The sequence below is a fragment of the Micromys minutus genome, assembly GCF_963924665.1.
Source record: "Micromys minutus genome assembly, chromosome: 26".
Taxonomy (NCBI): domain Eukaryota; kingdom Metazoa; phylum Chordata; class Mammalia; order Rodentia; family Muridae; genus Micromys; species Micromys minutus.
The window spans coordinates 2,579,488-2,601,998 of NC_137961.1; the positions used below are offsets into that span (position 1 = coordinate 2,579,488).

At 43.2% G+C, this 22,511-nt stretch overlaps 1 protein-coding gene across 10 annotated transcripts in view; it reads left to right on the forward strand.

Moving 5' to 3' along the window:
* Positions 1 to 22,511, forward strand: part of EYA1 (EYA transcriptional coactivator and phosphatase 1) — a 142,737-nt gene that overhangs the window by 62,266 nt on the left and 57,960 nt on the right. For all 10 annotated transcript variants that reach the window (XM_080938655.1, XM_080938658.1, XM_080938659.1 and 7 more), the window contains one exon: positions 21,356 to 21,495. In XM_080938655.1, the coding sequence (XP_080794781.1) occupies positions 21,356 to 21,495 (140 nt within the window). The remainder of the gene's footprint in view (positions 1 to 21,355; positions 21,496 to 22,511) is intronic.

Here is a 22,511-nt window from a genome sequence, read left to right on the forward strand (position 1 = left end):
TTCATATGCAAAAATCATATATGTCTTCTTTGGCCGGGTGTCTCTGAGCAATACTGTTGTCTGCTTTCAAATCAGGTCTTTCTCTTAATGTTTCAATAATTCTGTTTATATGTTTACCTCAAGCCTCGTGGCACACACATATTCCACAAATGTTTTTAATCTAGGACATGGGTTTCTAGTAACAGGATTTATCACAGAGAGGGTTTCATGAAATTTACCTTATTGGGTTTTTGGGGTTGTTTTTGTTTTTGGTGAATCATGTCTTTTGTTTTTGTTTTTTTTTTTTTTTTTATTTATTTTATAAAATACTATTATAGCCATAAAATTTGTTACATAATAATATATAATGAATACACACTTTTCCCATTTTTTCTTTTTCTAAGAAGGAATGAGGTTTTCACATTTTGACCTTTTTTCTTTTTGAGCTTCATATGGTCTGAGAGTTGTTTCTTGGGTATTCAGAGCTTTCTGGGGCTAATATTTAATTATCAATGAGTGCATACCATGTGTGTTCTTTTGTGACTGGGTTTCCTCACTCAGGATGACAGTCTCTAGTTCCATCCATTTGCCTAGGAATTTCATGAAGTCATTGTTTTTAATAGCTGAGTAGTACTCCATTGTGTAAATGTAATCACACTTTCTGTATCCATTCCTCTTTTGAAGGACATCTTGGTTCTTTCCAGCTTCTGGCTATTATAAATAAGGCTGTTATGAGCATGGTGGAGCATGTGTCCTTGTTAGATGTTGGAGCATCTTTGGGGGTATATGCCTAGAAGTAGAATAGCTGGGTCTTCTGGTAGTACTATGTCCAATTTTCTGAGGAACTGCCAGACTGATTTCCAGTGGCTGTACCAGTTTACAATCCCACCAACAGTGGAGGAATGTTTCTCTTTCTCCACATACTCTCCAGCATCTGCTGTCATCTGAGTTTTTGATCTTAGCCATTCTAACTGTTGTGAGGTGGAATCTCAGGGTTGTTTTGATTTGCATTTCACTGATGACCAGGGATGTTGAGTATTTCTTTAGGTGCTTCTTGGCCATTCAGTATTCCTCAATTGAGAATCCTTTGTTTAGCAATGTACCCCATTTTAAAATAGGATTGTTTGATTTTCTGGAGGTGAATCACACCTTTGATATTGGATTTAAAAAAGTATTGCCAAGCTCAAGATGATTAAGGACATCTCCCTTGTTATTGCCTGGTGCTTCAGAGCTCTGCATTCTGTCTTTACATGCATTAATACACCCTGACTTTGTTCTTGTGCAAGACGTAGGCAAGGGTGAGGATTCCTTCATTGCTCCACAAAGAGCTCCGGTTGCTCTGGGATCTCTGTGAAAAGACGTTTCTCCATTATACCGCGACTTCTCCCGTCACTTCTCAGCCGCCTGTTCTGTTCCTCTGCTGTGAGGGTTTATCCTTTCCAGTGCCTGTTGTCTCGATCACTACAGCTCAACAGCAAGTCCTCAAGTCAGAAAATATCACTCTAGACCAGTGGTTCTCAACCTTCCTAATGCTGTGACCCTTTAATACAGTTCCTCGTGTTGTGGTGACCCCCCAACCATAACTCACAACTGTACTTTTGCTACTACTGTAAATTGTAACATCCGGACCTGTGTTTTCCAACAGTCTCAGGCATCCCCTGTGAAAGAGTCTTTGACCCCACAGGGGCTGCAGCCCAAAGGCTGAGCCACACCAGTCTAGAATTTCACCTGTAATTCAGTTGAATTCCTAGATCAATTTGCTAACAAGCTGGCATCTTGACAATGCTGAACTTTTCTATGCACGGGCCTAGAATATCTTGTGTTTCTTTCCTGTGGGTGTTATAGTTCTTCAGTCTCTCTCTCTCTCTCTCTCTCTCTCTCTCTCTCTCTCTCTCTCTCTCTCTCTCTCTCTCCCTCTTCCCTGCTGATATAAATGATAAGAAAGCAATAACCTTACTTCTGTTACTTTTTACGTTTTAACCCTGTTATGATCACTAATTGCAGTTTTTCTCTGCCATCTGAAGAAGACACTCATTCTTCAGTATTCACCAGGAGGACAGTTGTCACTTGTGAACAAAGAGTCATTCTTCCACCATGAATGCATCTCTGGGTTTGTCTTTGATCAGCTAGGCTTCCCAGTGTAGCATTGAAAAGGGATGGGAGAGGAGTTCACTTTTACATGTTCTTAGTCTAGGGAGAAAGCATGTAGTTACGTAGTTTCCCTCTCTGTATGAGACTAACTGCATCATTTAAAATACATATACTTGTATTAATTTGTGAAGAATTCTACACACTACATTTTGATCATATTTAATCCCAATTAACTCCTCCGTAACTCTACCCATAGTCACTTCCAGCTTTCACAGACCCAACTACACATCTTTTTTTTTCCTCCTTTTTCTTTTTAAAAATAATGCACTGGCTCCATTTTGTGCTGTCTGTGTGCTGGCTATGAGGCCACGCAGTGGGATGTGAGCCTCGTCCCTCTCTATAAATGGCCTTTATCAAGAAAAGAACCTTCTCTCTGTTCCTTCTTCATCCCGAGTGAGGCCATTGCATTTTGTGGAGCGCTTTTTCCACATCTGCTGAAATGTGTGTGACTTCTCTTCTTTAGCATGGTGATGTGATGGTGATGTGATGGTGATGTGATGATGATGTGATGGTGATGTGATGGTGATGTGATGGTGATGGGATGGTGATGGGATGGTGATGGAATGGTGATGGGATGGTGATGGGATGGTGATGGGATGGTGATGGGATGGTGATGTGATGGTGATGTGATGGTGATGGGATGGTGATGGGATGGTGATGGGATGGTGATGGGATGGTGATGGGATGGTGATGGGATGGTGATGGGATGGTGATGGGATGGTGATGGGATGGTGATGGGATGGTGATGTGATGGTGATGTGATGGTGATGGGATGGTGATGGGATGGTGATGGGATGGTGATGGGATGGTGATGGGATGGTGATGGGATGGTGATGGGATGGTGATGGGATGGTGATGGGATGGTGATGTGATGGTGATGGGATGGTGATGGGATGGTGATGGGATGGTGATGGGATGGTGATGGGATGGTGATGGGATGGTGATGTGATGGTGATGGGATGGTGATGGGATGGTGATGGGATGGTGATGGGATGGTGATGGGATGGTGATGGGATGGTGATGTGATGGTGATGGGATGGTGATGGGATGGTGATGGGATGGTGATGTGATGGTGATGTGATGGGATGGTGATGGGATGGTGATGGGATGGTGATGGGATGGTGATGGGATGGTGATGGGATGGTGATGGGATGGTGATGGGATGGTGATGTGATGGTGATGTGATGGGATGGTGATGGGATGGTGATGGGATGGTGATGTGATGGTGATGTGATGGTGATGTGATGGTGATGTGAAGGATTGCGCTTACTTCATTTCTAGCGCTGATCAGCCTTGCATACCTCATAGAGTACGGTCCTTTGTGTGCATTCTCACTCAGTGGCTGGTTCCTGAGAATCTTCACATTTGTATTCATGAGAGAGTCTTGTCTACAGTTTTCATATCCCGAGAAGCCCTTGTCTGGTTTTAGTATTAGCATAATGCTGGCCTCACTGCCTAAGCTGGAAAACATTCCTTCTGCATGTGTTCTCTAGACAAGTACAGAGAATTTGGACAGTTCGCTCATTCAATATTTGACAGTATTTATTACTAGTGAGTGATTTCTCCTTGGACCTGTGATTAGCTCATAGGAATGTGTGTCTGTTTAAATTATCTCCTTGATGAGGGGGTTCAGCAGGTTGTTTCTCTGAAGAAACCGGTTCATTTCACATCGTCTACCTAATTGTGTACATAGGGTTGTTTATAATATTGTGTTTTATTCTGTTTAGGTTTTTTTTTGAGACATGTAGCTCCAACTGGCCTCAGACTTTTGACACTTGCCTTATTCTCAAGCGCCGTAGCCAGAGCCATATGTGCTCCTGACTTAAATGTCATTGTCATTTCCATATTTGTAGAATTTCCAGTGATGTCTTCCTTTCACTTGTGACATTAGAGACCTGCACCTCCTTTTTGTCACCTGGAGTCAGACTGTGTTGTCATCAACTGACTTTACTTTAGAGACAGACGGCTGCTCCTTTTCTTCTCTTTATTATTATTATTTATTTAATTGACTTCCTTTTGTGATTGTTGTTTTGTTGTGTGTTTGGCTTCAGTGTCTGTTTTCCTTGTTAGGATGACTGATCTCAAGCCTTCCTCAGACTTGGGTTTCTGAGTACTACAAAGTCATTTCACCTCAATCTACTCCAAATATATTTACATAATTATCATCCCCATTGAAATCCTTTCTTTCAGTGAATTTTATAGGAAAGTAAAAATCTGTGAGTTTGGATGGTATACAATATTTTCAGTAACCTTGATTATTTGGCTATTTCTTTCTTCTCATTTAAATGGCTTTTTATCATTAGAGAAAGTGTGTTGGTCCAGTGAGGAAAGGTAGTTATAAAAATTAGAATTGCACTATCTATTAAAAAAAAAGTTGAACCAAAATCAGCTCTGTGGTTTCCCGTGCAATCCCAGATGTGAAACAGTGTCAAAACCAAATCATGATTTTATTGACTTTAAAACGATAGAACACATTTATTTTCAATTTCTTAAAAAAATTAGCAGCTCAATAATTTCTTTCAGTTTAAAATATATAAAGATGGGAGGAATTTTAGGGTATTATACCCTTTGCTGTATTAACACACCATCTCTTAGGCTTTGGAGTATAAATTGTAGAGTCTCATAACAAACCCTTAAATAAACATAGTCAAATATGCGTGTCCAAAAGAATGTGTAAAAATAATTTAGCAAATTGAAAGTGTTATCACAAAGGAGCTTTTAAAATAAACCAACTTTTCTTAAGGAAGAACCTGAGCTCCAAGCCATTCATACATATCTGCCTCTTTGATCCCGCCAAGGCACAAGAGACTAGAGCAAAGGACTTGAAAAAGGAGCTTGTGCAGATCTCAGACCTCCCCTCCCACAGGGCCTCCATGTGACAGAGTGAGAAACAGAACTGCCAGGCATCTCCCCTAAGCCTAGGAGAGGCAGTCCAGTGTGACAGTGTGACTACACACACACACACACACACACACACACACATACACACACACACACACACACACACACTCACCCATACACACACACTCACCCACACACTCATACACATTCACACACACACTCACACACACACTCACACACATACTCACACACTCACCCATACACATACTCACACATACACACACTCACACATTCACACCCCCCACACACACTCATACACTCACACGCACACACACACACATACACACTCACACACAAACATATATATATATATATATATATATATATATATATATATATATATATATATTACCACATAAATCATATGGATATAGTTTGCAACCCAGCTACTATTCTTAGTTAAGTTATTTGCCTTGGAAGCATATTTTTAGTTCCAAATCTCTCAGAACAGTTCCTACTGAATATGTCAACTTCATATTATTCAATATTATTATCTTCAAAACAACACATAATCAAATATACTCAAGTGCAACTCAGGGCTTGTAGTGTTAATTTCATTATTATACACAGTCTTGTAACTTACCTTGAGGTCAATTCTATTTGCCCCATCTTACAGTTTTGCCGAGCTTGTTTTTGATGAGTTACTAAAAGTCAGAATGTGTTAGGAAATCAATTTTGGTACAATGGATCCTAAAGGTACTTAAGCTATTAAATGCTCAGTAAATATTAGGTACTAAGATAAGAATTTTGTGGTTGAATTCTTAGGAAAAGAATCTCCACTTGTAATTTTTTTTTAACTGTTATAAAGCAAATCAGGGTGACAGAAAATGGTGTTTGGTGAGAAACACATTTGAAGTTAATGTGAAATACAAGCTAATTACGCATTTATTAAGAGCACATTTTAGTATGATCACAAGAAATGTAAATTTCTGCCCCACTGACATTGGTCAGACTCTCCCTTGGCTCTTGCTGACTGCTTGGAGACGGAGTTAGCAGCTAAGGTGATGTGCAGAAACCTTGCCAATATTAAATTTCAAGTGACAGAGGAAAAATCAGTGTAAGAGGGAATTCAATCTGCATGGGAAACCATTTGTTCCCTCTGCCTCTTTGATCCCTGCCAAGGCACAAGAAACTAGAGCAAACGACTTGAAAAGGGAGATGGAGCTTGTGCAGAGCCCAGAACTCTGTGCTCCCGCAGGAACTCCCCGAGAAAGACTGAGAAACAAAACTTCCAGGCATCTCCCCATAAACGTGTGAGAGGAGGTCCAGTGTGACCATGCCAGGGGGTGCTCACTGGAGAACCGAAACCGAGGTTTGCAATAGCACACATCCCACGCCCCGAATACTGGCCATGGCCCGAATGGTTGGAAAATCTGCTGGCCATGCTTGCTCATTTTCACAGATGCCTGTAGATGCTGGAGAAGTTTGCAATTTGTTCAGCTCAAGAATAAACCGTTTCAGTGAAACAGTCTCCACTAACTTTTTTGGAAACATTTGTCAGCAAAACAAATGTTTGTATCTAAAATAGCCAGGCTATTAAGATGTGAGAAAGGAAAACAGATGTTTGTTAGGACTTGTGTGCCTTGATGACGTTTCTTTTCTTCCTTTCTGCTCTCCCCACAGACATGTAGCATTTACCCTGATGGGACTATAAACTACATGCAAATAAAGTCCACTTTTTGTTTTATGATGTCAAAATATAATAAAAATGGGTTTTATCACTTGCAAATTTTGCACTTTGTTTCTAAGAAGTGCAAATTCAGACAGAGAAATTATCTACTTCCTGACTCACTTGTCTAAGTTTTTTGGTGAGTTCACCAACAATCAGGACAGCTTTGAGTCATTTAGTATACTGGAGTATTCTATAGCATATTTATATGTAATATATGTCTTGGACATAAAAAATCAAAAACAAAGTCATATATTATTTAATCGAATTAAGTTAACAGTCCCAAACACTCATTATTTTAGTTTTTACAATGGCTTCCTTAACTGAAATATCATAAGATATTAAGCATCCTCTTGAACCAACACAGATCCACGCTAAGTAGAGATGTTTGCTCAGAAGACAGATGATTCTTCCACATCATTTAACTGGGATAAGATAGTTTAGTGCTGGGTCTGGCTGATTTTGTTGTTGTTGTTGTTTTGTTGTTGTTGTTGTTGGTGGTGGTGGTGGTGGTGGTGGTGGTGGTGGTGGTGGTGGTGATGATGGTGAAGTACCAACAGTCAGTCCAAAGGCTAAGCAAATGCTCCACCACTGACCTAACCCTCATCCCACTAAGTAGATTCTGGACTAAGTGTTCATGGTAGGATTGGTAGGTTGATATCTAGACTTGTAAACTCAGTACATTTAATGAATATTTTTCTGTATTACTGAGAAGTGATAATCACAAGCATAGCACAAAGTGAGAAAGACACAGCGGTGTTTACAGAGAAGAGCGAGTGTCCCCTTATCTTGGATAATCAGCCCCAAGGTCGTTTTCACCAAATACAGCCACCGCTCTTCAATTCCCGCCCCCACCCGAACACATTAACTTAATGAATCCTCAGCCAGATGTATGCGATGCGGACAGTGTAGACATCTACCGACACTTCACAGATGAGAAAGCTAAGACGAAGTCCACGTCAATGTGTCAGACAAGCTCTAGACAGGTCCTTGGCTTCAAGTTCGTGTTCTTAATCAGTAAAGCGTGCTGCTTCGCAGAGCACTCGAACGGGCAGACAAGTGAAAACGTAAGCACAGAATCGTCAGAGGCTGCAGCAGCGTTGCAGTTTCCGGGGCCACCCCGGCACTCCGCAGACATGTACACTGGGGTATTCTGTTGAACAGATGCCACAGTTTGAAGGGGCAGCTACCCCCACAGGATAAGGCAGGCTTGAAGCTGCTGTGCGTTTTAGAGTCTCAGAACTCTGAAGTCAGTATGTGGTTCACTTGAGGCTTTTTCCACTTTCTCAAGTGTGTCTGCTCCAGAGCGGGCCTGGTCTTGCAGGCTTTGCCACAGGCCGGTCCAGCTTGGAGCATCATCAGCTCTGACAGACTCCTGCTCTGCCAAGGCTAGTTTCTCAGGGTGAGAGCGCATGGTGCTGGGAGCTTGGTCCTTCCCACCCCGTCTTGCTTAGAGAACACTTATCTCTGTATTCCCTTCTTCTTTCCCCCTTCCTGCTCAGGAGTGCCTTTCTCTACCCCGCCCACTTGGATTTTTACTTTTTAAATTTTCACTTACTCGCTTTCAAGTTATGGCTGATGATGACTAGCTACACGGATAACAAGTGACTTTATCAAGTAAAATGGAAGCCAGCCATTTTAGGGCTGCAGTGGGACTCCTGGAGTCCTAAATCAGTTTTCTAACCCTTTTAGAAACATTGATCAAGCATCTCAATCCTAAAATTAAGATCAATTTTCCGTAGTAGCATTCTTGAAGAAATGTTGTTGCTTCCCAGTTTTAGGGAGCACTTGTTTAATACTTCCTGTGTGTACACTGTTTTCACCTGGATCACGGCTTTGTGACCATAGGCTGATTTGGAGATCATATCTGTCACTGTTTTGTGAGAAAATAGATTCTGAGGTTTAAACTGACTAAATGTTTAAAAATATCTAGAATGTAGGTAGGTGGGTGGTAATTCCTCGACCACCTTGTATCTATAAATCCACCCCCAAATCTCACCTGGAGAAACTGGGCAACTACTGACCGTAAACTCAGGACCAACTTTTCAATTCATTTGTCTAAGGTCATCTGTCACATTATTGAATACATATAAGGAATCTAGAAGGATTAAACTCTCACAGCGTCTTAGCCTGTCATAGATGAAGGCTGCTGAAGTAACTGCCTCAGGAACCAGAAGGGCATAGCTTGACCTTTCCTACACCATTCACCCTTCCCGTAGCATTGGCAATGGGTACTCTGTTGTTCCTACAAAAACCCCAAGGTAAAATAAGTTAGGAACATGGGTTACCAGGTCTGCTTTTCCAGTTTCCTCCTAACTCGCTGGCATAACAATGTTCCCTGAGGCTGAACAGAATATACTTTGTTTCCCTGAGTATGATTGCCTGAGTTCCCTTCTTTCCACCTGCCCCACACCTCAGTCAAAAAGTATCTCTTAATGCCTCTTGGGCACCAGACTCCTGAAGAGTTCACCGTAGAGCAACTGAAAGGGAAAAGCCCGGAGTGGAGGTGGGCTACCTATCCCTGGCTTTGAACCCTGATTTTGCCATTTGCTCTAGAAAGGCCATGGGCAGCAGATCTCTTGGAATTAAGAACGGTGGAGTTTGAGCATCTCTTACATGAAATTATAGACAGCAGAAGTATTCTAGACGTGCCTTTTTAAAACACTGAACATGCTGCACATGTATGATGAGAAAACATAGCAGTCGAGTATGTCTGAGTTGGTTTAATATACTCCCTGTTACACAGAGTATGGGAGTGATTTCAAGAAATATTTTAGCGTGTCTGAAATCCATCACATGAGGTTATGGTGGTATTTTCCATTTGGGGATCATGTTAAAAATCAAAATATCTCGGACATTTGGAAAATTTTTAATGTTTTGGATTAAAATTCTCAACTTGGACGCTTCTCATCTGCGGTGACGGATAACTGCACCGATAGTGGAACAATTCACAGAATATCTGGCACGTACCCAGCCCTCAGGTGTTCCCTCCCTTCCGATCGTCTAGCGGGGATCTGTAAATCCTTCTGTGACGGACACCATGATGTGTGCTGGGGCTAAGGAGGTAACAAGAAAAAGAAATGCTAATTCAGATCAGCCACGGGTACCCCCTGCCTGCAGTCCATTGCTGCGGCACACTGTGTCCTGTCGCTGTGTCAGAGAAGCCCACAAAGTCTGGCTTACCTGTTTTCCTTATACAGAAGGACTGGGGCATTGAAGTCACATGTGGCCAATGAGGTTATCCACAGAGCATTAAACAGAGGGTAAAGGATGCTCTGCAGAGAAGATAATGTTTTATTTAGTCACTAGAATATGACTGAGGAATTCATGTGTCTGGAAAACCTCATCCAGTGCCTGTTTCAAAGAGGCATCATGGTTACAGAATACAGAGAAGTCATGGATGTCCTCTACAATTAATTCATTCAGTATCGATCCCTGGACTACTGGTTTATGATCTAATGCCAGTCAACAAGTTGGCATGACTCCCCCTGACGCCATACAAGAGTTTATGGGAAGCTTACACTTCTGGCAACCCACCTTATGATGGTTCCTTTATGTCTTCTACCTCTTCGTTTTGTTTCATTTTGGTTTGTGTGTGGTGGGGATGGATGATGTGCATGTATGTATATATGTGTGTGGTACACATATGCATGTGTGTCTGAGTGCATATGTGGAGCCTAGGGGAGCACACTGAGTGCTCTATCCTATTCTGTCCACTTTGTTCCCTTAAAATGGTGCCAGTAACTATGACCTGAAGCTAGACTTACGGCTATAAGCAATTCATACCCCCCCCAGTACAGGTAGCCAAGTTTTTATATGGGTGCTGGGACCTGATATCAGGTCCCTGTGCCTGGGAAGTAAGCACTCTTACCACTGATCCACCTTTCCGTCCCAAGACATGGTTTTTAATAAGGTAATAATCACTGGGAATCTATAATGATAGTAATGATGATGATGATGACTGGGAATCTATAATGATAGTAATGATGATGATGATGATGATGATAATAATAATAATAATAATCTATAATAATAAGAAAAGGAGGATAAGGTATTCAAGGCTTTTATGGAAGTCCTTTCTTTTTCTTTTGTTTGTTTGTTCCTTCCTGCTTACCAGGATATGATAAAAGGACATCTGCATATTTTCTAAGGTCTACATACTTTCCTTGGCACTGTCTCAGGTGACTGGAAAGGTGAGCAGCCCCCTGCTTTGGCAAGCCTGTGAACCCCAAGTTCCTTTTGAGGGATATCACAGGCTCTCTTAGGCCTCTGACCTTCTGCCTGGACTCTTCCTGTCAGTGCCCTGTGACTCTCCTTAGAGAATGTAACTTCTCCCTCAGCATGGCTAACTCCAGTGCCTCGCTCAACGCAGAAACTCATAGCTGCATTAGAAGTAACTGCTTGGGGGCAGTGAGGTAACTCAATGGATAAAATACCTGATCCATTCAGTACCCAAGACCCACTCTCCAAGTTGCCCTCTGGCCTCCACATGCGCCTTTGTTCGCTGTTGACTATAAAGCACAGGGCACAGAAACCTGCGCGTTCCGTGGTCTCCTGGTATCCTTTCCCTTTCCTGACAAAAGTTGGCAGCACTGAGGAGAGCTGAGTGTGGCGATGCGTGTGCAGTCCTGGCACTGAGGAGAACTGAGTGTGGTGATGCACGTGTGCAGTCCTGGCACTGAGGAGAGCTGAGTGTGGTGATGTGTGTGCAGTCCTGGCACTGAGGAGAGCTGAGTGTGGCGATGTGTGTGCAGTCCTGGCACTGAGGAGAGCTGAGTGTGGCAATATGTGTGCAGTCCTGGCACTGAGGAGAGCTGAGTGTGGCGATGTGTGTGCAGTCCTGGCACTGAGGAGAGCTGAGTGTGGCGATGTGTGTGCAGTCCTGGCACTGAGGAGAGCTGAGTGTGGCGATGTGTGTGCAGTCCTGGCACTGAGGAGAGCTGAGTGTGGCAATGCGTGCGCAGTCCTGGCACTGAGGAGCTGGGGGAGGTCAGAACAGGAGGATCCCTGGAGGGTTCTTGACCTCAGGCTTCGTACACATGCACACGTGAAACCCATACTCATGCGATCTAATATTTAGTAGGTAGGTTATTGTCAACCTTTCTTGAAAACGTAGAGTGTAAACCATTCAGAAAATAAAAGTAAAAACTAAGATGTTTTGTTCAACAGTCGCTGCATACTCAGGAAGCCCTTGACTTTGCATACCGACTTACTTGCAGCTGTGGAACGGAATGCTGTCACGTCTTTGGATCATGTGCACACAGGCCGTTTCGAGCATTCCCATATGTTAGTCAGCTTCTTGTCACCCTGACAAGCTACCTGAGGAGATCGACACATGGAAAGGTTTACCTGGGCCCACAGTGTTGGCAGTTGTCATCTACGATGTGTTGGCTTCCTTGCTTTGGGCTCCTGGAGAGGCCACGTGTCATGGGTGGGACGTGTGGGCGCAGCACTGCACAAAGCACTCTCCCGGGAAGGAAAAGAAAAGAGGAGGAGAGGGAAGCAGTCCCACAGTCTTCTCAGCAGGAGCTCCCAGGGAACAAGAGCCCACAGCGGAGGGTTCCCATGCCCAGAAGGAAGATGTCAGTGATGCTGTAGATGTGACCCTGGAATGACTCCCCAGCACTGCACAATAAGAGAAAGCAAGAGAGTTCTCACTAGTTCCCAGCAGTGCTAGCTGCAGACCAAGTCTGTGACAGAGAACTCGGGCACACTCAGTGTTCCAGCCACAGCAGTTGTACCCTCCAAGAGCACGCACGACTCCATCTTTCCTTATAGTCAGAGCCCCGACATCCTTATTTCAAATTCTTTGTTTTTAAAAGCATATTGTCTGTGGTAAAAAGGATCCCAAATGTGAGATCAAATGTTACCCCACACAGTGCATCTGTCCTTAGTGCATTGTGAGATCTACACAACTGCATGGGGTCCTTCTCTCCCAGCATCCTTCGGGACTCTCTCTATAACACCGGTTTCTAATGTTCTCCCTTGACTCAGCTTCTGAGATAGATAAAGGTTACAGTAAAAGACTGCACGTTCATTTCTCTTGAGACATATCCAATTGTGCCAGCAAATTGCATTGCTCTGCTCCCTAACATCAGGGGACATAGAAAATACTGTTTTCTTCATGGAGAAGCATGGGGAACTGAAGATGTGCATTATGGGGACTGGGGGTACAGATCAGAGGTTAAACGCTTGCCTGGCATGTGTAGGGTCTTAAGTTCAGCCCCTAATACCCTCCAAACCAGATAAGAAAAGGTCAAAGGGAGAAGGGGAGGGGGAGGGAGAGAGAAGGTGATCCAACATCTCTTGAGATTACGCTCTCCTCGCTTTGAATATTCAGTTGGTTTGAGGGAGATAAAAAGCTTAAGAGGCCATGCTCTGACCTTGGGAGTATTTTATTAATACAGAACATAGCCATGTATTTGATGAAGCCAAAAGAACTTGAAATGTTATAATGCAGCGCTAGAAGGAGCAACAGGGTCCTAAAGAGAGTCTGAACCAAGATGTCTCATAGAAGACATTTGAAGGGAAAATAGCAAAGGAGATGAATGGTTTGCATGAGAGACAGACAAAAGGCAGAGAGGGGATATGGGTTTCAAAGTAGCAAGGCAGAGAGCATTTACACATGGGCTCCAGGGCAGGGCAGTTTGTCCAGCAGAACATGCTTGGATAGGAGTTTCATGGAAGGATAAAAGTTCTAACTGAGAGATTCCAATACCATTGTCTTTGCAAACAGCTTGTCGGCTCTGAACAGATAACATGGCAGTAACACCACTGAGTTAAATAGTTCCCCATACCAGCCCCATGCAGACACCACCTATCTCGAAGTCTCTTGCTCAGACTCTGCTCACACCCCCAGCATACAAAATGTCTACACAATAAACTCAGAGCCGATTTATCTTGATGTAAACTGCCCACCTAGATAAGACAAATTGTCCTGTAATAACCCATCCCTTATAAGATGTTCATAGCTACCTGTGGCTGTTTAAAGCCACGTAGGTCCGGTCATCCTTCTCATCCTCCATCTTTGTTTCTTCTCCCTTCTCCTATCTCTCCCACCTCTCAAAAACTTTGTTCCCCCTTTCTTTTTCACTGCCCAATCGTCCGCCTTGCCTTATCTTGTGCCGTGCCTCACCTGTATGTAGACATCAACCCACAGGGAGGCATGGGAATTATCTAAAATGTCAGGAGGGAAACAAACACGTCAGCGATATGTACGGTCCATAGAACCTGCTCATCAGGTAGACGTTCTTTAAGAACTAAGTGGTAAGATAGAAGAACGAGACAGGGGACTCCCGGTGTCGGGTCTTGCAGTCCATTGTTAGCATAGAGATGACCCTGACAACCATTTAGAAAACACATATGGAACTCGAACTCAACGGAGAAGCACGTTCTCAGCATGCATAAGGCTAAGGCCCCGACAAGCATTCACAGGAAAACCCTTTCTTACCTTCCCTGGATCCCAAGAGCAAAGGTTAGTGTGGCTGTTCCAGACAGATATGTTTCCAAGATCATTTCCACAAAAGAATTTTACATTAAGGGCCTTTAAAAGAAGCATTTCAACATCGTTCCACTTTTATTAGTTAAAAAGAAAAACGCAGGAAAACTGATGGGATGTGTGTGTGTGTGTGTGTGTGTGTGTGTGTGTGTGTGTGTGTGTGTGTGTGTGTATGCGTGTGTATGCGTTCTACTGCAAGCATTTGGCTTTCATGGTATTGAGTCACATGAGAATTCAAGTGTGGAGCGGAAGCCACTGCTGACAAGTCTTTAGGGTTTTGAGAGGAATGGAAATGTCGGGTTTCCATTCTGACAGCCTCTGACCATAGAGCAGGAATCCAGACATCACTTCATGTCATGTCTAGTCGTAAGAGACATCCATCAGACTGAGCAGTGGGAGTTCTTTTGATGTCAGACAAAGTTGCTCATCGTGAAAGGCCTCCAGGGTTCTGTCCCCCTCTCCCTTTTCACCCAGGTTTTTTTTTTTTTTTTTAATTTTTCCAATACAGCGAACAAGACACTTGGCTTCAAATTTTCCTTTTCTCAGTAATGTGTCACTGGCTACATGGTGGCACTAGTGGGCTTACCTGTCCTGGAGTCTGACTGGTGCCCAGGACACCAATGACCGCAAACAACGGGCTGGACCCAGGGACCATGTACACGTTACGTCAGAAGCATTGGCATGAAATTTCTGAATAATTTTTATTATAGAAAGGTTTTGCCTTAACCATGCCTGAAGTGAGAGGCAACTTGCTTTAACTTAATCAAACTCACTTCACAGAATGGTGTCTTTCCCCACAGGAAGTTAAGTTTAAACAGAAACATGTCTAAAAGACTCCTATAATTCTTCTCTGAGGGAAAACCCAGAGATGTTCCTTCCTATGAATTAGAGTTCAGAGCACACACTGTCTTTTTTTCAGCTTTTCTCATGAGCTTAAACACCATCTGTTTGGATAATCTTTTGCATATAGTTAGGTTGATTTTGAGAGTCTTGAAGTCCAAGGTTAACTCTGTGTTCGTTACTGTCCAGAACCTACTTCATTTTCAACAACATAATTACCACCTGTGTTTCAAGGCCCCAGGCTCAGGAAAGCACTTTAGCAAAGTGACATATTTGGGTCTTGTAGTCTAAGCCCCATGTTTGCCACAACTACAACACAATAGGTAGTAACCATACCTGTGGTCACTGAGCTCAGATACTCTTCCAAAGGCAGCAGCTTTCAACCTGTGTATATGTGTGTGTATGTATGTATGTATATATGTGTACAATCATTCATAACAGTAGCAAAATTACAGTGTGTGTATGTGTGTATGTATATATATATATGTATATATGTATGTGTGTATACAATTATTCATAGCAGTAGCAAAATTACAGTGTGTGTGTATATGTATATATGTATATATATGTATGTGTATGTGTACAATCATTCATAACAGTATCAAAATTACAGTTATGAAGCAGCAATGAAAATAATCTTATGCTTGGGTCACCACACTGTGAGCACCTGTGTTTTAAGGGGTCACAGCATTAGGAGGATTAAGATCCAATGACCTAAAGATTTTACATTAAGTTCTTCTCTTCATCAATGGTCTCATTTTAGCATACAGATTTAGGGTGTAGCTGAGATCACAGGACCTCGGAACACAGCACCCTGTCATTGTCCTTGTGACAAGAGCATCCTCGGGTTACCACTGGGTTTTGCTTAGGGAACAGTCTTTCTGCCTTACTCAAGCCAGAGATGAACAGGAGCCCTTCTATCTTCCCCAAGGACAGAAGCCTGCAGGAACCCTCGATTCCATTTTTACAATGTCATTGGCGGATCCAGTTGCAGGGTGAAAATTTAGATCAGAGGTCCCCTGCTTTTGTAGAATAAATGTGAATACTTATTCCTAAGTCTCCATGCAAGCAACCAGCCCTTCATGCTGAACAGCAAGATACCATATAAATACAGGCTGCTATGAAGGAAAGCATACTTTAAGGACACCTCAGACTTGGCAGAGGACCTTCGAATATGAAAAGAAGGGTTATGTTAATCAATAAAGTGATATGTGTAGATTGTGTTTGTACAGTTCATGGAAGAGAGGAACTGTTTAGCAAATATTTACAAAGGCTTTCAAGATTTGCATGTTAAAATAATTTTTTTTAATTGGGCATGATGCCCAAATAGCATTGCCTTCATCAAGAAAGCGCCTGTGCATGAGTAAGACTGTGGTGAAACTGACTTGATTTAGATTGATTTGAGCCTTTGGAAACTATTGGCACTGTGTAGAAACAGCAGACGGCAAGTTGAGAAAAGCATGAGGTATTTGGCCAGAAAGCACAGGAAATAAACCTGAAGGCTGGGCTTCCCTGGGGAGGCTTTTTAAGTTGTATGTTGACTGCGCTATTGCAGGAAAGATCAAGAGCTCACTGCTAGGAAAATTTGGCCACTGTATGTCCAAAGATAAGGGAACTTTGAACCTCAACAATCCAGGCTGTGTCCTCAATTTGGTAAGTTAGGAGTTGGGTTGCTGGAAAAACGGGAAGCTATACCCGCAAGGTTCTTGTAGGAATTATGGGCCAAGAATGGACTCCCCTGAGTTCCAAGCCTTTCTCTTCCGTATTGAGGAATTAATGGAAAATTTCTGCTATATTGGCAAATGTACTGATCCTATGTCAACATTTTGCATTAAATAATTGCATAGGTGAGCACCGGCTTATAAATTAGCTCTTAAAGAAGACAATGCGCTCTCTTTTATATGTGGATTCATTTGGCTGGTAGAAATACTGAGGTGACTTGCACAGCTGGAGCAAAGAAAGAGCTAGACTTGAAAGCACCTGTGTGTGTACTTTCAAATACTGAGCCTATTGGACTCCGTGAGTTAGTTCCTAACCCCACTGCTCCACTGGCAGTCAGCATTAAAACCAGTGGGTTATAAAACTGGGGGTGGGGCACATGAAAACAGGGTCCACAGGCAGACATCAGATTTAAGGACAGCCCCCATTCCAGTTGTTGGGGAAGCCCAAAGAAGACCAAGGTGCACATCCGTTATATATGTATATGGGGCCTAGGTCCAGTCCATATATATAGTCTTTGGTTGGTGCTTCAGTCTCCGGAAGCCCTGAAGGGTACAGGTTAATTGACTCTAATGGTCTTCCTGTAGAGTTCCTATCCCCTACAGGTCCCCGAGTCTTTCCCCCAGCTCCTCCATCAGACTCTTCTCTATCCAGTGTTTGGCTGTGGGTCTCTGCGTGAGCTTCAGTCAGCTGCTAGGTGGAGCCTCTCAGAGACAGGTATGCTAGGCTCCGTCTGCAAGCACAAAAGAATATCGTTGCAAGTGTCGGGTTCTTGCTCATGGGATGGGTCTCAAGTTGGGCCAGTCGTTGGTTGGCTATTCCATCTTGGTCCCTGCATTTCTTATAGACAGGACAAATTTTAGGATGAAGGTTTTGTGAGCATGTTGGAGTCCTTATCTCTCCACTTGGGGGGAAGGGGTGTTGCCTGGCTACTGGAGGTGGCCACCTCTGGTTCCATATCGCCACTATTAGGACTCTCAGCCAGAGTCACCTCATAGGCTCCCTGGAGCCTCCCCCATCCCAGGTCTCTGGGACTTCCTAGAGGTGCTCCCAACCTCCACTCCCCTTCCTCCCCCATCTCCCATTCCCCTCCCAGCCCTCTTCAAACTTGTTATTTCCCATGCTAATCTTGAGGTTCCCCTCCATTCTTCCTCGTAACCCTCTCTTCCTGCATCATACCCTTAGTATTCTAGTTTCCGCAGTTGTCAAATCACAGACAGGAGTCTTGACTGTTTTCTTACCCAGCTAGTTACTGATTGTGCCTCCTAATGGCTGCTCGTTTGCCAGTACCCAGACCATGCTCCTTCCTCATGTGGGCTCCTGAATCATCTGTTCCGTGGTCTCCTACTCTTGGGTATAACTTGTCTTCAGCCTCTTGCTACCCAAGAGGCTGAATTCTCCTTGGTTGAAGTCTCCATTGTCCTCTCAGCTTCCTGGGGCTGCTGCTATGCCTTCTGCAGACCCAGATCAGACGGCTGTGGCTTTGTTTTGTTTTCTGTCCCCCACCCACTCCCGTGCCACAACCTGGAGCACATTTCTATCTTTCTTCACTAGCACACCTGTCCTGTTAGAGTTGTTTATGTGGACTTCCTTCACGGTCTGCAGAATCCTACCTTTCCCATGTCATAACCTTTCCCTTTAACTTTATCCTCTTGTGTTTGCCCGTGTGTCCATGAATTCTCAGCCCCTAAAGACAGAACTTTGTCCACTTGGTGCTGCAGTCAGACCTGTGAGCACACCGTGGAACCAGAATTTCTTAAAGGAAAGGAACTCTCTTCAGAAGATTTTCACACCCACATCTCAGTGTGAGTGAGCCTGAACAATTAGGAAGGGTTCAGAGAAACTTGAGCAGTGGGTGGCTTAGAAGATTAAATTAGCTGAGTTGTTTTGCACAAGTATCAGGAAGAAAACTTTAGAATCAGTAAAAGCTGGTTTAGAGCTAGAGGCATTTAATTCCACCTCATAGAACATAAAGGAAGAGATTTACAAAGCGAGCTTGCATGTTTTAATAGCGTCTTCTCCTAAGTTCCTAAGTTGTGAGTATATATTAATATTTAAAGATGTCAGTATTTACTTTTTATAATCATTTTCCTCTACCAGAAAAAAAGCTTTACAATTTTTTTCTGTTTTGCTCAATGAACTCAGTAAACCATATTTAGCTATAGTTTATTTCCAAAAAAAAAAGGTTTTTCAACTTTAATTTGTATTTTAGAGACAAATACACACTGAAAAAATAAAGTTGTAGACAGTAAAAAAGTAGATGGTAATAAAACCCAGATTAGATAAGGATTTTGGGGACAAAAATAAAGCAATCTGGTAATCGATATATAGCAGTTACCATGCAATAAGACACAGCTACATGTCTTTGGCTCTTCTCCGATAGGCTCCTGTGAAAGCTGGGGAGTCCCCGGTTTATGGTTGCTCTTACACTGAAGGACTCTGCAAAGGAATGCTTCATGTTGAAGCCATGGCAGAGACTGCCACGTGCCCTCTTTTGGACAAGGACCACCCAGGTTCCACATATTGTGCAACATTTCTTAAGCTGTAAGGCTAAATTTTCCTCAGAAATACAACTCTGAATCAGCCCGACTACTTAAAACATTCATTTGGAGCCTATTGTTCTTTGTAAAATACAGAAAAGAAATGCTTATTTACACTGCCTTAAACAGGGTGCAGATGCCTTGCCCTTCTACCTGTGCAATAAAAGAATGTTAGTGTGACAGTTATATACCACATATCTCCATCTTTATCTGTCTGTCTGTCTGTCTGTCTGTCTATCTATATATCTATCTATCATCTATCTACCTATCATCTATCTATCTATCATCTATCTATCTATCATCTATCTATCTATCATCTATCTATCATCTATCTATCATCTATCTATCTATGTATCTATCTCTATCTGTATCTGTATCTGTATCTGTATAGATATGAGAAAGAGACATCTATATGTGTGCCTTTTCTTTTTCCTGTGTATCCTCCTTCCTCTCAGAGACCAGTCCTATGAGCTTTCTTGTCACATATATGATCTAGGTTTTACATGACAATAAGAACACAAAACTTTGTCTAAATCTAGATTGTTTCTCATGACATGATAATCTTCGGTTTCATCAATTTTCCTGAAAATGACATAACCTCACTCTTCTTTATGCTTTAGCCTAACATTTCTATGAAGTGAATTAGTTTAAAAAGGGAATCTCAATAACTCAATGGCAGAGGCATTGTTTGGACTTTCTTATGAAAACAGATGAGGGACCACCTTGTGGGTCATCCTGGTGGTTTCTGGGTAGGAGAGTCCCATGGCTTGTTTACATAAGGGAGTTTATCATTCTGTTTGTGATGAAGAGGACACAAGTCCCGGGGACCTGCTGAGTTTTTCCTTTACCAAGGGATGCAGAGCAGGTTCAAGTGACTGAGAGATGGAAAGGACTTATGGAAGTCCGACGCAATGGATCGTCTCGCACAAGATCAGAGAAGCATTCCTCGGTTTGGAAACAGTGCCGGTACCGTGCTTTGACTTGAGGAGCTGAGGATAGACCAGGTCAGCTTAGAACTCAAGATGCACTAGCAAAGGCTACCAGGCTTTCCTTTGCCCTTGTAGTTTTCTGTCTGTAATGTATGATCGACACAATCACAGCGAGGAAGGAATTATTCATATCAAACATAGAGATTCTCATCCATATCTAGGGAAGGAATGTGGCTCAGAGCCCCATAGGGAGAAAGAACCATCACAGGGCCATCTGGACCTTGGGCAAAGGGGACATTATCTGATGGGAGTCCTGACCAGAATAGGAGGTGAGAGAGGCAGATTTTGTTCACTCTGCACACAGGATAAGAATCTTCCTCTAAGTCTACAACTGCTCGGCCATTGCTCCCAGCCTTTTTGGAGCTGTTCTTCATCTTGTGGTTTCTATGTAATTATTCCAGTGGTTTCTCTGAGATAGCCAGATGAGTAATTTTAATGTTAGGCCTTGGTGTTAGATGTTTGCTTTTAAAAAGCTAAAATATAAGAAGAACCCAGGTGGGTGCTAGACCAAGGTGGGCACTGACTAGAAGTCTGCTGCCCGAATTTGCCCTCTCTCTCTTGTTCTCACACATACCAAGGGAGAAAGTGGTGATTTTAAATTTTGGAAAGAAAACTCTGCCCTATGACTCAGATCTCCCTGCCCTGGGGCTGGCTGGCTTTTCATCTCTCTCCATGAACCAGAATCCTGCTCATAACTGGGGGAGCCAACAGCTGAATCGAATATCAGGCTCCCCGGGTGGTCAAAGGCCATCTCTGGAGTCAGGGTGAAGTGTACAGACCATTGGGAAAGGACCAATAGAGTCCACTGGGGAGGGAGCACTAGCTCATCATGTGGACCCCAGGGAAATGGAGACAATTCAGGACAACCTGCTGTTTCACATGCTCAAAGTTGAGTGGTTTATGATCACACTTTCAAAGCAAAGTCTTAGATCCTTCTATCGCCTGAGCTTTTTCCTAATGCATGTAAAAGATGATGTTGGAATGTGCTTTACTCTAAGCCTCCCTGTGAAGCAGGCTGCTCTTGGCACCATGGTAGTGGGGCTTGACAGTTCTTCTCATGTTCTTACAGAGTACAGTACAATCCACAGTCCTTCAACACCCATTAAAGAGTCTGACTCTGACCGACTGCGTCGAGGTTCAGATGGGAAGTCACGTGGCCGAGGCAGGAGAAACAATAACCCCTCACCTCCCCCGGATTCTGATCTGGAGGTATGGCATTGCCTATTCTAAAATTAAGGGACAAGGGGTCACATCGCTCATCCATGGGTCAACAGAACTGGCCAGTAAACATCAAGGAGGAAGTACCCCAACGTTTTTGTTATCGTTTATTGCTTGTATTAACAAAGTAAAACACTTTTCCCTCTTTCACATTACCTGTCATCCACAGTTTTCATGGTTGACACGGTCTGTTAGTAGATACGCCTGCTGCCTGTTGTGCAGCATTGGGGATGGAACACAACCTCACAAGCTGCACCACGGAGTATCGTCCCAGCTTTGTCATTGTTTACATCTGTGTCTTCCTCCATGATGTGTACACAATACAACGTCTATTCCTTTGCTTTTACCTCAGGAAATGTGGTAGCCAGGTGTGTGACACACGCCTGTCTTCCAAGCACATGGGCAGCGTAGACAGAAGGACCAAAAGTTCAAAGCCATTCTTGGCTCATAGAGAGTTTGAGGCGAGGCGGGCTGTGTGGCTCCCTGCTCCACACCGCAAAACACAGAAGGAAACAAAGCAGCTTCACTTAAACAAATTTCTCCCACACTGCTGTGTGTCACTGCCGTTTTCCTTAAGTAGGTATGATCCTAAAAGAGCCCAGGCAAAGCCACTTTGAAATTAAAGACACATCTGTGGACACTGAGAAAAGGGGGAAAATGGAATGTTCTAAAATGAAATGGTAATCAGCTACTGAGAACATGTTTTGGAGGAGTTCAAAAGCAGGGGATTAAGTGAGAGCCAACGGAGTGGCAGATCTCACGGCCACAAAGCCACTGCAATTAAATGTCTGCTTTTTGCCAAAGTAAAATCTGACGGTGGAAAACTTGATTATTTTGGCCGAGAAGATGGCCATTTTTCAGCAGTGTCTATGCGCATGAGCATTTCTGCTGTGAGGAGGGATAGGAAGGGGGGGACGGGCCACAGGGACATTATAGTATCTCAAAGAACTTTGTGACATGAACTCCAAGTCCAGAGTTACCCTGAGTGTCTAAGCGTATATGTGGTG